General features: G+C 42.9%; 1 protein-coding gene across 11 annotated transcripts in view; it reads left to right on the forward strand.

The window, feature by feature from the left end:
* Window positions 1-14150, forward strand: part of CLCN3 (Cl-/H+ antiporter 3) — an 89067-nt gene that overhangs the window by 57039 nt on the left and 17878 nt on the right. For all 11 annotated transcript variants that reach the window (XM_086414174.1, XM_086414180.1, XM_086414173.1 and 8 more), the window contains 8 exons: window positions 1356-1513; window positions 4505-4604; window positions 5884-6071; window positions 7156-7278; window positions 8359-8565; window positions 10581-10661; window positions 11575-12120; window positions 13555-13741. In XM_086414174.1, the coding sequence (XP_086270300.1) occupies window positions 1356-1513; window positions 4505-4604; window positions 5884-6071; window positions 7156-7278; window positions 8359-8565; window positions 10581-10661; window positions 11575-12120; window positions 13555-13741 (1590 nt within the window). The remainder of the gene's footprint in view (window positions 1-1355; window positions 1514-4504; window positions 4605-5883; window positions 6072-7155; window positions 7279-8358; window positions 8566-10580; window positions 10662-11574; window positions 12121-13554; window positions 13742-14150) is intronic.

Genomic DNA, 14150 nt, shown 5'->3' on the forward strand with positions numbered 1-14150 from the left:
AAAATAAATTGAACCAAATAATTTTCCAGTTAAACTTGCTACACTGCCTTTGAAAATAGGGTCAGGCATTAGGTGAAATCTTGCTCTTCTCCTGTAAATAAACTGTTACTGAAACACAGCCATATTCACTCATCTGTGTGTTGTTGGGACTTCTTTTGCACTGACATGGCAGACTTGGACTCAGCATGGCAGAGCTGCATAGTTATGACTGCTCGGCCTCCAAAGCCTAGCAGATAGACTCTTAGGCTCTTTTGCTGACCCCAGTTTTAGACTGTGAGCACTTTGGCATTCGTTTGCTTCGCTTTCTTCCTAGAGCTCTAGTGCGGTTCTGTGCCCACACGGCACAATTTACGGGCTTACACAAGTACAAGTGCAGGAAGAGTTCCCGGACTTTGCTTGCTGGGTTGGACAGCATGTGTGCAGCTTTCCCTTCTCAACGAGGTTGCAGCAGTTGATACTGAACCTAATGATTTTGTTCCAGGACCTCTTTTCCCTGTATCTTTGCCAACTCAGTGCATTGGCCAACTTTTTAAATCTTTACCAGTCTGATAGAGGAGAATGATACTGTAGTTTTGCTCTGCGTTTCTTTTTTGTGTTAGATTGAATTTCTTTTCAAATTTAAGAGCCAGTTGTGTTTTTGTGAATTGTCTTTCAGTCCCCTTCCTTATACCCTCAAGTCTGTTGCATAGTGGACGCTGGTCAAATAGTATATATTGAGTTCTAGCGAGGGAACCTGCTTGCTGACACAGCTGATGTAGAGGAGGCTTTTCAAGAGGGAGAGAGACATTGTCAGGGAGAGGAAGAACTTCTTCCTGGGACAGAATCTTGACCGCACAACCCACACCTCCACTGAGCATTGTCTTTTCTCCTGGACAGAATACAGTTGCCTTTTTGCTAGGGCAGTTGTAATTTTCTTCAATGTATCCACCTTCATCTTCAATGTATCCATCTTCATCTTCAACGTATCCATCTTCATCTTCAATGTATCCATCTTCAATGTATCCTTCGGTGTATCCATACATTTCAGTGTATCCATCCTCTGCCCCATGTTCTCACTTTGTGGACTCTGTGCCCTGGTGGGTGGTAACCAGGAAGTCCTGCAGAGCGCCCTTCCCCAGGGCCTCCCTCAGATGACTTAGGAAGGTGGCTTTTCATGCTCTCATGTGAGTGGGGCAGGATGTGCCCTAGTCCTTTTCCTTACTTCCAAGTTTCAGATGCATTTTTTTAATGCTTTCCTTCCTCTGTTGATTGTAATTACTTCAAGTGATCCTATTTCTTTAGGAATTACTAATGAGCCGCATAGCTCTCCATTGTCGGTCACAGAACACGCTCATTGTTCCTTGTTGGCTCTGCAGGAACTCACTACACAATGACCAACGGGGGCAGCATCAGCAGCTCCACGCACTTGCTGGATCTTCTGGACGAGCCCATCCCCGGGGTTGGCACCTATGATGACTTCCATACCATCGACTGGGTGCGAGAGAAGTGTAAAGACAGAGAAAGGCATCGACGGGTACGTTTGCTCAGTAATCTTTACAACAGCAGCGCACAGAGAGATCCTTGAATAATGTTGTCTTTCTGCCAGTGATCTCAGGCTGCCAAAATGTTACAAGTACACTTAAGTAAGGTTCCACGTATTATAAGTAATACAGTTTTTTCTCTATAGGTTTTAAAAGTTTATTTATATCCTTTTTCTTTCTGGAAGGGATTTGAAGCAGCTTACAATCAAAGAAGTAGAGGAAGACAGAATAGGAGGGAAAGGCAAAGGCTTAGAGTTGAGGAAGATCAAGCCAAGTTCAGGAGGTAGCAGTCAGCATGGCTCTTGACTTTGAGCATCAGGCCAAAGAAGAAATGTGTTACATAATTTCAGTTGTTGGAAAAAGAAGCAGCTTACTGGGGAGATAGTTTCCTGGGGCTTTGCTATTTTATCTCCTTTCTTGGTTTTAAATCCTGAGCTATTTCTCAAATTGAGTCCTGTGTGGACATATGGAATGTTGGTGTAAAGTACTAATAATAAAAGAATGGCTTTTGCTTAGAAACTACAACATATGTTATCTTTTTTGTTGTTGTTTGTGGTTTATTGATAGTGTCATTCAAAAATTTTAAGAGAAAAAAATCTCTTGAAAATAAAATTCCAAATTCTAAAAGGCCATTTGCAAATTTGAGCTCTGAAGTTAACTCATAGATGTAATAATTGCTTGTACAAATGAGTTACTACCTTTCATAATAATGTTTATATATCTATTAAACCTGAAATTGGACTTAGATTATATTGTTTATGCAAAGTACTGCTTCTCAGATTCATTAGTCAGTATTCACCCTTTCTGGAAATAAGACATGACACCATATTAGATGATAAAACTGAGAAATTTCCAAAACATACACTTAAAAGTAGCAATAACAAGCTCATTACGTGTTAACACAAACAATGTTTGTATGAAAAATAGCTATTTTCCGAGATAAAAAATGCTCAGTGAGAGAGCGGCGCTGGACTGCATCTTCATGAACCTCACTCATTACTGTCTGGTCTCCTGAGAGCTGCTGGGTTTTCTTACCTGCTGCTGCAGACTGCTGGGCGTTTCGATTGAAGTACATGAAGAAAATCCAACCTCACAGCCGCGTAGTTGGAAAAGCCAGGAGTATTTTAATAACCTTTTCAGGTCATTGTGGATTTTCTTCTTTGATACTGCAAGATAGTGACAGGGACATGTGGTTAGTTTCTTAAAGGCTAGCTGCAGTGTGTGACCTAAAACTGTATCAGCGAAGTTCTTGTCTTTGGTCACATTAAAATCCTTTGGTTCCCCTTGAACTTTGAGTGAACGATTTTGTAACATTATGCTGTGATCATTTGGCAAATACTGATTCACTGATTCATGCAGTTCTCTGAATAGTTGACATGTTCATTGTACCGTATCAGTATACAGTATCAAAAAAAGCCACATTCGTTAATGTCAACACTAATCTCCTCGGAAAAGTCTTTAACTGTTGGTATCTGTCATTCTTACAGTAATGGATATAAGTTCTTTAAAATTCTCATTTTTATTTTGAAGCTCAAAATCTGTCATTGGAACCAAATACACATTTTACTTTAAATGACAGGCTTACTTGGTTCGTTTTTTGAGAAAAATACCTCAAAAGATTTCCAAGTCTGAAAAACCATAGTTGCAGTATTTTTTGCTCAAGTAAGAATGGCGCTCCGTGAAAGTGGCTTATGCTGCAGCTCAGAGAGACCACACAGAGGCTTTTCCTCAGGCCTCCTCCTTCGCGGCGTGTGAGAAGCGCTGTGTGCAGTCTTTACACATAGTCTTCAGGAGTTGCGCTTCCAGTGTCACGTTGTCCCTTTATTTTTTAAAAATACAATCATATATATTTATAGACTTTTCTTAGATAAATGGTAGCATCCTATACACATGGAGGCCTTGCTTTTCTCCCCCACATGATACTGCATTTATCTCATTCTTTTTTAATGACTACAGAGTTTCTCATGACATAGATGTAACTGCAGTTTTTTGGACCAATACTGTATTGATGAATGTTTAGATGACTTTCAAATTTCTGCTTAATATTGTATTTTATTAAACATTACAGTTATTAAGAAAAAGCAATGCGAGGTTTATTATTTTTGAAAGGAATGATCTACCTTCAACCCTAAAGCAAGGTGAATATCTGGAATTGGTTGCTTATAACATAGGAGGAGTAAAATTGCCTCATTCAGCCTTTTGAATGTGGCCTTGTGGCTTGAAATAGACCAGATGTTTGAAAGGGATCAGATCATTGAATTCTGGCTGTAGCCCTCTCATGGGACGGTGGGGCAGGGAATGCCTGGCCTGAGAGTGTGGCACATGGAGCAGCCAGGCAGCAGGACAGGGAGGGGTGGGCGGTTCCGGGGGCTTCTTGTGAAGTGCATGCTGACTGAGAGAGCAGACTGGCCCTGGGCGTCTACGGGTGAGAGCTGGCGTCACGTCTGTCAGCATCCTCTGCCTCACACAGCGACAGCACCCCGCCTGTGGCATCGGCACACTGGCACGCTACAGGCCTGAATGCTTCAGCAGCCCCTTTATTCACAGGATTGTGTGGTACTGCGTTTACGGGCACAGTACTGTTCGTCACTGCCCTTGCCTTTTAGGACCACTACATGCCACTTAACTGCTAGAACCAGAGAAAGAGCAGGGAGTGACAGCCGCTTTGAGCTGTAATGTCTTATTTCTGTCACATAAAAGGTGTATGCCAGCTAACTTCGGTGCAGTCTGAAGCAATCTGGGTCAGCGTCTGTGTGGATGGTGGGGCCCTTGCTCTCATTCTGAGGCTCTGGGTCGATGCTTGTCATCTGGTTCACAGGCGCGGCAGCCGTCTGACCTGCTGTTTCTGCCCCAAACTCACTCACTCTATTGTTTAGTTGAGAAAGTACTGTTCCATGTATAGTAACTGAGGAAATTGTTGGATTCTAGAATTGTGGCTGCTACTCACAGTTTGAAGAATGAAGCATGACCGTTTCTAATTTCAGATCAACAGCAAAAAGAAAGAATCAGCATGGGAGATGACAAAAAGCCTGTACGATGCGTGGTCAGGGTGGCTCGTGGTGACGCTCACAGGGTTGGCATCAGGTAAAGAGGACTGTTCATGCAATGCTGCTCTGGTTAGCAGGACGATAAATAGTTCTCCCCTCCTACCTGCAGTTTTTTGTTTTTTTTTTTTCCCAGAAACTTTCGGATTTTTAGAAGCATTTGTTTTGTTTCTTTCCTTCAAAAAAATATCCTTAAATGTAAGAGTGGGAGGCAGGAGGCTCAGAGCTCTGGGCTTGGCTCGATCACCTTAAGTGTCCAGTTTGATCTTTCTCACTCATTGTCTTTATCTGTAAAATACCTAGTCTGCACCAGATGGTCGGTAAAGTGTATTTTAGTGTTTACATCATAATAAATAGGTAATATTTATTGAGTGCTTCCTGTGGGTCATGCCCTGTCCCAAAAGCTGTGTGTGTGTGTAGACCTCATGGCAGTTCCATGGTCTGACTCGTGCAGATGGGGGGCTGAGCACAGAGAGGTTAAGCGACTTGACGAGGTGTCACAGCTCGCGAGTGGGCAGGCCACGGCTAGGGCCGGACTTTAGGCTCCAGGGGGCCGCAGAGTGCTCAGTAGCCCTGGGCGCGACTGGAGGAGCAGTGGAAGATGTACAAACCAGCAGGAGGGCTGCTTTACTGACGTTTGGGCTTCCACCATGGAAGGGTGTGTCCTGAAGAGCGTGACAGAAAAATACCCAGTTGTGGAGAGGATAGAGGGAAGTCCTGAGATTCTGAGGTGTTTATGTGACCCGTTCACTTTATATGAGAAGGACTTAGATTTGACCATCAATTTGTGTATTCTTTGTATTCTGTTTGTAATATGATCTTGAGATGTTTTATTTTTCTGTTAAAAGAAAAAACCTGATTATTTGTCACAGTAATTCATTCCTGCCTTGAGTTTCACTAAATCTAGTGGTTATTCCATTATAGTGAGCTTAAGATCCTTTGTAAGTCTATGAATTGGGTTTCCAATTAAAAAACACCAGTAAAAACTCTGATGTCACAGCCAGAGATGAGGCTCTTCTGCCAAGGGACAGCCTTTGAAAGAGTCAGACACATTTAAAAAGTTACAGTCAATTTCAGTGACGTTAACTAGTTTTAATTTCAAAGAAGAACAATTCTAAGAATAGCTATTTACGGTTGTTAAGAAGTAGTGTAAACGTACATATAGTAAGATTTGAAAACCTTAGGTTCATAGGTTTGTGCAGTATTTCCCATATGACCATTTATTGTAGGGCGTCCCCAGCTGTCTTTGACCCGGTAAGTTGACAGTTTTGGATGCCCCAGAAGTGGACCGTCTTCAGTGTCTCCAACATCTTTTGCAGGGGCACTGGCTGGGTTAATAGACATTGCGGCTGACTGGATGACGGACCTAAAGGAAGGTATCTGCCTGAGTGCACTCTGGTACAACCACGAGCAGTGCTGCTGGGGGTCCAATGAAACCACGTTCGAAGAGAGGGACAAGTGTCCACAGTGGAAAACGTGGGCAGAGTTGATCATAGGCCAGGCTGAGGTGAGTCCTGCCCTGTGTCCGAGTGGGTTAACAGTCAGTACAGTGAAGCTGGTCTCTAGTTCACTTAACAAGCTAGAGGACTGCACCTGTCCTAAAGGGGAATAGAGAAGTGTATGAACACGGTAGAATGGAAAATATGAGACTGCATTGCTGTGAGTAGAATTTAAGTATTGTTTCAAAAGCTCTGGTATTAGTTAACTGCATAATCACTAACAAGTCTACTGCATTATGATGTAAACTGTGTTTTTATTGTGGAAATGAAGTGCAGTAGGAGCTGTATAAACACAGAGGTTAATATGAAGCCAAGTTATCAAAACTGCTCATTAACATTGTTATATCACAACTGTTTGGGGAGTATAGGTTATCAAGAATTGTAAAATAAGTCTTGTAACTGGAGATAATTTTATAGAAATCCTTAGATTTTTCAGGAATTGTAAAGTAAGTCTCTTAACTGGAGATAATTTTATAGAAATCCTTAAGATTTTTCCTTGTGGCGTTACAGCGTTTACATGATTATTTTACTGTTGATGATATTTTATAAAGAACATTTAAAAGTCAGAATGTCATATATAATATATATATGAAGAACATTTTAGAAGTTAAAATAGTATATATATATTTTATATATATATGTTTTTGAGGAGCTATGGATATGTTTTTAGAATTTTCTTGTAGTTGAATCTTAGAGCTGGAAAGAATGACATGAGCAGTTACTGTCTCCCACTTTGTCTCCAGAATTGCTACAGATGAAAGCTGAGTGTGAAGGCAGTTTTGTCTTCACCAACTGTTTTCAAAAACTGGTTTGTGGGTTGGCAGAGATTGAAGTGCAGCTGAGATTCTTGGCAACAGGACTTTGGGGATCAGAAAGCAGCTAGGGAAAATATTAAATAGATTGTCTCCTTCTATGTATACAAATATGTTTTAGGTTCTACTTAAATAGTGTGCTCCGTAAAGCTGTTACAGTTGTGGCAGTAAACCACAAGCCTTTGCAGAGTTTGCCGCAAGTTGCTTAGGTGGCATGCACTGGGATTAGCAGTGCCCGTCAGTAGTTAGTGAGTTCGTTCTGTTGACCCTTTGGTTTCAGGGTCCTGGCTCGTACATCATGAACTACATGATGTACATCTTCTGGGCCTTGAGTTTCGCCTTTCTTGCCGTCTCCCTGGTGAAGGTGTTCGCACCGTACGCCTGTGGCTCTGGGATCCCAGAGGTAAGCCTGCAGTGCTCAGTGTCTTAACATTTTGTGATCCTGATGCTTAGGTTTTTGCCCGTGGGAGGCGCGATAATGGTTTTGCTGGGGAAACAGTTGGTCTGTCATACAAGAAAGAAAATTTTTAAAATGTCCACTGATAGTAGACTTTGTTGAAAGAAATCCTTCCCCATAGTCGTTTCATTGTTTTCTGGAGAGGTCAATTTTTTTTTTCTTCTCACTCTAATGTAGTACATAACTAAACAAATATCAGCACTCAGTTAAACACCAAGAACTTGGAAAAAGTCAGCCTAAAATTCTTTGGTGAATTAGTTGATGTTTTTCTCTTATGAATTGGATTTGAATATATTCTCTTTTTATAACTTTTTTAATTAGATAAGATAATCCTTGAATTTGGCAAATAATATTTATAATGATTTTATACTTTAAATATTTGATCATAGTATAAAGGTTGAGGTTTTATATTTTATCAGTAATAATGTCAAGAATACATGTAGGATTGAACATGAACTTACTTCTTTTTCCTCCCCATTATTATTTTTCTGTCTTTAATAAGTTACTTTTTCTAGTGCATAGCTTTTAAAAGCAGTGTTTGTGATCGTAAAGCTGTATTAAGAACATCTTTAATACGGAACAATACCATACAGTATTCACCAGTTGTCACACATCCTTCTTAATATATAAGAAAATATTACACGTAATTACACATTCTACTCTGAGAAGATATAACATCTTTAAAGGCAAAATACCTTTATTTCTGACACAGAGTGTCTGAAATGTATCTAACTGTATTATATTTCTCTAGTAGAAATATTGTGATTTACCATTAACTGGTTATGTAATTGTACCCCCTGTACTGAAGCCTGTAGCCCCTTATCATGGCCTGGTATTTCAGTTTTGTTCATGAGCTAGGGCTGCCTCCTACCCTTGCAGGGGAAGAGAGTTAGAATACGTTACAGATTTATTATATAGAGCATAATAGTTCAGACTTTCAGAAAATGAATTGTGAGTCTTCCCATTGCCCACTGAAATTTGCAGTTTCTTAAAGGAAATTAAGCTGCTTTGATCTTTCCTTTGTAGATTAAAACTATTTTGAGTGGATTCATCATCCGAGGCTACTTGGGAAAATGGACTTTAATGATTAAAACCGTCACATTAGTACTGGCTGTGGCATCAGGCTTGAGTTTAGGAAAAGAAGGGCCCTTGGTCCATGTTGCCTGTTGCTGTGGAAACATCTTTTCCTACCTCTTTCCGAAGTACAGCACAAATGAAGCTAAAAAAAGAGAGGTAAGTGTATTCTGTCATTTATTTAACAGGTGAATATCCATTACATACACTTAGTCCGTGAACAGTTTCACATATTTTACTGTCTACTTTTTGGGTAAGTTCTGTACTCAGATTCAAATTGTAACATGAGACTTCCTTGTACTCCTTCCCCCTTTCTGAATGGCCTCTGGAGTTGGCCTGGTGTCTGTTGGTTTCAGTAGGATTTCAGAAATATTTTCCTTTGCTTTTGCTTTACCTTACACCTTTCCTTCTCTGACGTGTTTCCCAAATGTTGCATCGCTTTCTCTCCTGGTTCTCCCCGTCAGAGTTTCTTCTGGGGTGGGGCATCTCACCAGCTGTTTTCCTTTGGAGGAGGGGTGCCACCTCAGGGAGCTTGCGGCTCCTTAGGGAACCCAGAGGGCGTCAAACCACCTGAAGTTGATACTGGTTCACAGTGAAGGGCATGTAGCACCCGCTCTTTACTCGTTTTTTTAGGGCAGCTTCCTTTGCCCTTTTGTTTAGGTCATCCTGAGATCGTGGAGACATTGAAACCTGATGTTTCCAGGTTGCTGTGGATATTTTCTAGAAGAAAAGTGGGCTCCTTGCACCTTCTTATTAGCTCCGGACTGTGGGAGCCCCATCCCTTCGTACTTCCCTGTCTAGTCTGCATTTGTCAGTTCCCTTCCATTACTTGCTGTTGGACCTTGACATTGTAGGGGAAGATTTGTTATTTGTTCATTATAAGTGCAAAAATTACCTTATTAGGTAATATTATAGAAATTAACTTTACCTGGATTTTGGTGTAGACACATTGTGATGTTTATGACATAACTTAATTCTGACACCTTGGGATCTACATGGCTGGCTTTCACGTTAATTGAAAGCATTTAGGCCTCATATTTTGATTTTCTTCCTTTGCCCACTTCTTTTGATATGTTTAAATGATTCTTAGATACTTATATGGAACAAAGTAAAACATCTGTGAGTTGTAGATACATAGGTGCTAGCTTGATTATAAATTCTGTTAAAGGTAGAATCAGAAAATTCTGTAAGGTGTGTTGTCTACAGTTGTGTTGGTGGGAAAAAAACACTGAAATGGTAGGTTAGACTTGCTCCTCCGTGTCAGAGTCTGCATTCTGAGGCCAGGTACAGTTTAAGTAAAACAAGTATCTGTTCATTTTTAATTTACCAACTAGCAACCTGACTATGGAGTTCATGCTCATAACACTTAGAATTTAATTTTTTATTATTTCAGATTTCTCTTTCAAAGATGTACAAATTCAGCATTTGAGGAAATGCATTGGTAGCCTCAGATATTTGCTGGAGTCAAGTAGTAGAAGGAATAAAGACTCTTCAGAAAAGTGGTTAATTATGAGTAGATGCCCAGTGACTTTGTGTGTGTTTGGCTTCATGCTGGTGGGAGCTGGAGGGGGACCCTGAGTTCTGTTCCTTCCTTCCCGTGGCCTGTGTGCTGGGGTTTGGGGCGGTCAGCCTGGGCCCTTGGGGCAGCTGGGGTTTGCACCTTCACATGAGGCTCCCGTGGTGGCAGCAGCCATCTCTTCAGAGGACTCAGTTGACTAAAAATGTAGGGAAACGGGATGGGTTTGCAGTTCTCTGGTCATTTCACTAGGATGTGGACTGAAGTAATGATAGTGATGAAGCAGTGAGCCCTGAAATCTGAAGAAATGATATCCTACTTAAAAACAAACGGCTCTCCCTGAGCCCCAGTCCTGGCTTGCTGGTCTTCTCATGCAGGCATCTTGATGCTTGAATTCATTGCCTTTTCTCCTTTACATCCTGTTTATGTTGGTATATCTCATGCAAATGTGTTTTGACTGAGTATTGAGTATTTGAATGACTTTTAAAGCAGAAGAGAAAAAAGTGTTTTTAGAAGAAATATTTTGTGTTTGCTTGGAGAGGAAGGTGACATGTGAGTTAAATTTGGCTGGGGATGTAGACAGTCTTGAGTACACGCAGACACTGAGTTTGGCCTGCTGAGTCTGTAAGCGTATGAAACGGCTGCATCTTCTTCGTAGGTGCTGTCGGCTGCCTCCGCTGCAGGCGTCTCTGTGGCTTTCGGCGCACCGATCGGAGGAGTGCTGTTCAGTCTGGAAGAGGTGGGTTAAGACCACAGCCGCCAGCAGCAATAAAGTGAAGCACAAGCACCATGACGTGTGTATTTTGGCGCACTTCTCAGTCTTGTTAGCTGGTGTGATAGATACTTTGTTTTTGAGTTTTCAAATTTGTTTCATAGTTGCTTTTCACTCTTTCTTCTATTAAAAAGTCAAAAAAAGTAATATGTATGTTCTTTATTGAGAAGTCTTAAAAAATATTATCCATGTATGTGGTTATTTAAAATTTAACCTTTTTGATATGATTAAAAGTAAGCACAAATGAATTAGATTTAATAGAAAATATTTGAAACAGTCCTTATTTGCTAAATTATAGCTTTGTTTTTATTTAAGATTTTTAATCAGTTTCTTAGTCATCTTTTTAGCTTTTGTGTGTGATTACTTCTGTGGCCCTTATTGATGTTTAAGGAAATAATTCTAGTCACTTAAGGGGGATATTTTGTTTTTGTTCTCTCATTGGTGCTTAAGAGTTTTTACACAAAATTGTGACTCAGAAATGGTTTAAAATTTACTTTTCTCCCCGAGTTGTTTACGTTTTTTTGCTTCAGTAGAGAGGAGGGAAATTTAATCCTTTTTTTGTGAACTAACAGGAGCGGCAATGGTACATTTATTCTTAACTAACACGACTGAACTGGGGTGAAGCTCATTTTGAAAATAACACAATGCTAGGTATTTTAAATGGTTATTAGACATTTATAATCAGTCGATATTGTGAATTTGTAATGGTGTGATAGCCAAGGTTACTAAGATAGTGGTGTTTTTCTTACTGCATTAAAATCCATTATGTATAAATTCTAGCTGCAGAAAAATTTAGAGCGTTGATATTTACTGCTCAAGTTATAACCTGTCAGAACAGTTTTCTAAAATCACAGCATTAATTTCTCCCTTGGTTTCCTAGGTCAGCTATTACTTTCCTCTGAAGACTCTGTGGAGGTCGTTCTTTGCTGCTTTGGTGGCTGCCTTTGTTCTGAGATCCATCAATCCGTTCGGTAACAGCCGCCTGGTCCTCTTCTACGTGGAGTATCACACTCCATGGTACCTGTTTGAACTGTTTCCCTTTATCCTCCTGGGGGTGTTCGGCGGGCTCTGGGGAGCCTTCTTTATCAGGGCCAACATTGCCTGGTGTCGCCGCCGCAAGTCCACCAAGTTCGGGAAGTACCCGGTCCTCGAGGTCATCGTGGTGGCGGCCATCACCGCTGTGGTCGCCTTCCCCAACCCGTACACGCGGCTCAACACCAGCGAGCTGATCAAAGAGCTGTTCACGGACTGCGGGCCTCTGGAGTCCTCCTCCCTGTGCGACTACAGGAACGACATGAACGCCAGCAAGATCGTGGACGACATCCCCGACCGTCCTGCGGGCCTAGGGGTGTACTCCGCCATATGGCAGCTGTGCTTGGCTCTCATATTTAAGATCATAATGACTGTGTTCACTTTTGGTATCAAGGTAAGTGTCCATGTGAGGGGATCCTGAGGTAACCGTGGCGGGTCCAAGACTTGTACATGGCAAGAGAAACGAAGGTTTTATCTGAAGATGAGTCACAAATACAGACAGAGAAAGCTGTCTTTGGGGTTTAATTTTTAGTTGTGGGAAAAAGACTTTGTTAGGATGTCTTGTTGAGCATGGTGTCTGTTGCTGTATAGCAGCTGACCCCAAGCCCAGCAGCTTAAGAGAGCTGCTCGCTGTGCTCTCGCTGTTGGGTCAGCAGGAGGGGTACTTAGCAGCGAGGCTGTGTGTGGTCAGCTCTGCGGCTGTCCGCAGACATGGTGCGGGCCGGGCATCTCAGAGCCACCTGTATGTCAGGCAGCAGGGCTGAGCAGGTTCTGACAGCTGGGATGGACCGCCAGGGCTCCTGCCCTATCTGTCCCTCTGTCTGTCTCTCTCCTGTCTCTGGCTTTTCCTACATGGTGGCCTGGGTGGGGTGTGGGTGGGTGAGGCTGGTAGGTGCCTCTCGTGGCAGCTCAGGGTCCCCACAGCGAGGGTCCTAAGAGGACCGTTTCTAGCCCAGCCCAAGCTGTCTCCTGCATATGCCGCCTGCTGTGTTTTTTTCTCTGCATATGGTCACCAAGGTCCTGGGTTCTTGGGAGGACATACTCTCTACTTCGGGGGTGGTGTCAGAGTTGTGATTATGTGTTAAAGCCACTTATATTAGCTTCCTATTGCTGCTGTGACAAATCACCACAAAATCACACACATTTAATACAATCACAGAGATCAGAACTCCAAATTGGATCTCGCTGGGCTGAAGTTACCATGTACACGTGAGTGACGGAGGTTCTGGGGAAAATCAGTTTTAATGCCTTTTCCAGCCTCCAGGAGCCTTGGCTCATGGCCCCCTTCCTTCTCTTCAGAACCAGTGTGTCTGGTCATATCTCGTTTTATCTCTGCATTCTGACACAACGCTTCTAAATTTTTCTTTCACCTTTAAAAAGCCTTTGTGATACTTCAGGCCCATCCCCATCATCCTGGATAATCTGTTTTAAGGTCAGCTGATTAACACCCTGAATTCCTCGTTGTGTACTGCAGACCAGATTCCCAGGGAATAGGGTGTGGCTGCCCAGTGTGGGGAGCCCCAGCTCGGCCTCCTGTGTCACTGCAGAGCAGGCCACTAAGACCCCCCATCCTCCTCCACCCTGGCTGAAGCTCTAACATGCAGGAGAATGAGATGCCTGTTTGGTCCCTTCTAAGGAGACGTTTTGTTACCATCTCTTTGGGCTGGAGAAGGTGGTTTGTTACTCTGTAACTCAGTTGGGATTGTTAGGGAGACTGTTGCCAGGGTTTGCTGCAGCTTTATTTTTGCCCTGTGAGAGGAGAGTCCCACTACTTATGCAGGGCAGGTGCGCAGAGAACCCGTCTCACTGAGCATCTGCCCTGTCGCAGGTCCCGTCTGGCCTGTTCATCCCCAGCATGGCCATTGGCGCCATCGCCGGCCGCATCGTGGGCATCGCGGTGGAGCAGCTGGCCTACTATCACCACGACTGGTTCATCTTTAAGGAGTGGTGTGAGGTCGGCGCTGACTGCATCACCCCCGGCCTGTATGCCATGGTCGGTGCGGCTGCATGCCTAGGTAATAAGACTGGGCGGGGAGGGGTGTGTGTGTGTGTGTGTGTGTGTGTGGGTGGCTGCATGCCTAGGTAATGAGACTGGGGTGTGTGTGTGTGTATGTGTGTGTGTATGTGTGTGTGTGGCTTGGAGAGGAGTGGGGTCAGGGAGAAGGGCCCAGCGGGGACATCAGCCTGTGTAGAGCTAGTTTTCACTTTACCTGTCCCTGAGCACGCGTTTGGAGAAGGCAATGGCACCCCACTCCAGTACTCTTGCCTGGAAAATCCCATGGACGGAGGAGCCTGGTAGGCTGCCGTCCATGGGGTTGCTAAGAGTCGGGCACAACTGAGCGACTTCACTTTCACTTTTCACTTTCATGCATTGGAGAAGGAAATGGCAACCCACTCCAGTGTTCTTGCCTAAAGAATCCCAGG

This window comes from Bos grunniens, chromosome 8, assembly GCF_055505025.1.
Source record: "Bos grunniens cultivar Pamir isolate PY7600 chromosome 8, Bosgru_T2T1.0, whole genome shotgun sequence".
Taxonomy (NCBI): Eukaryota; Metazoa; Chordata; class Mammalia; order Artiodactyla; family Bovidae; genus Bos; species Bos grunniens.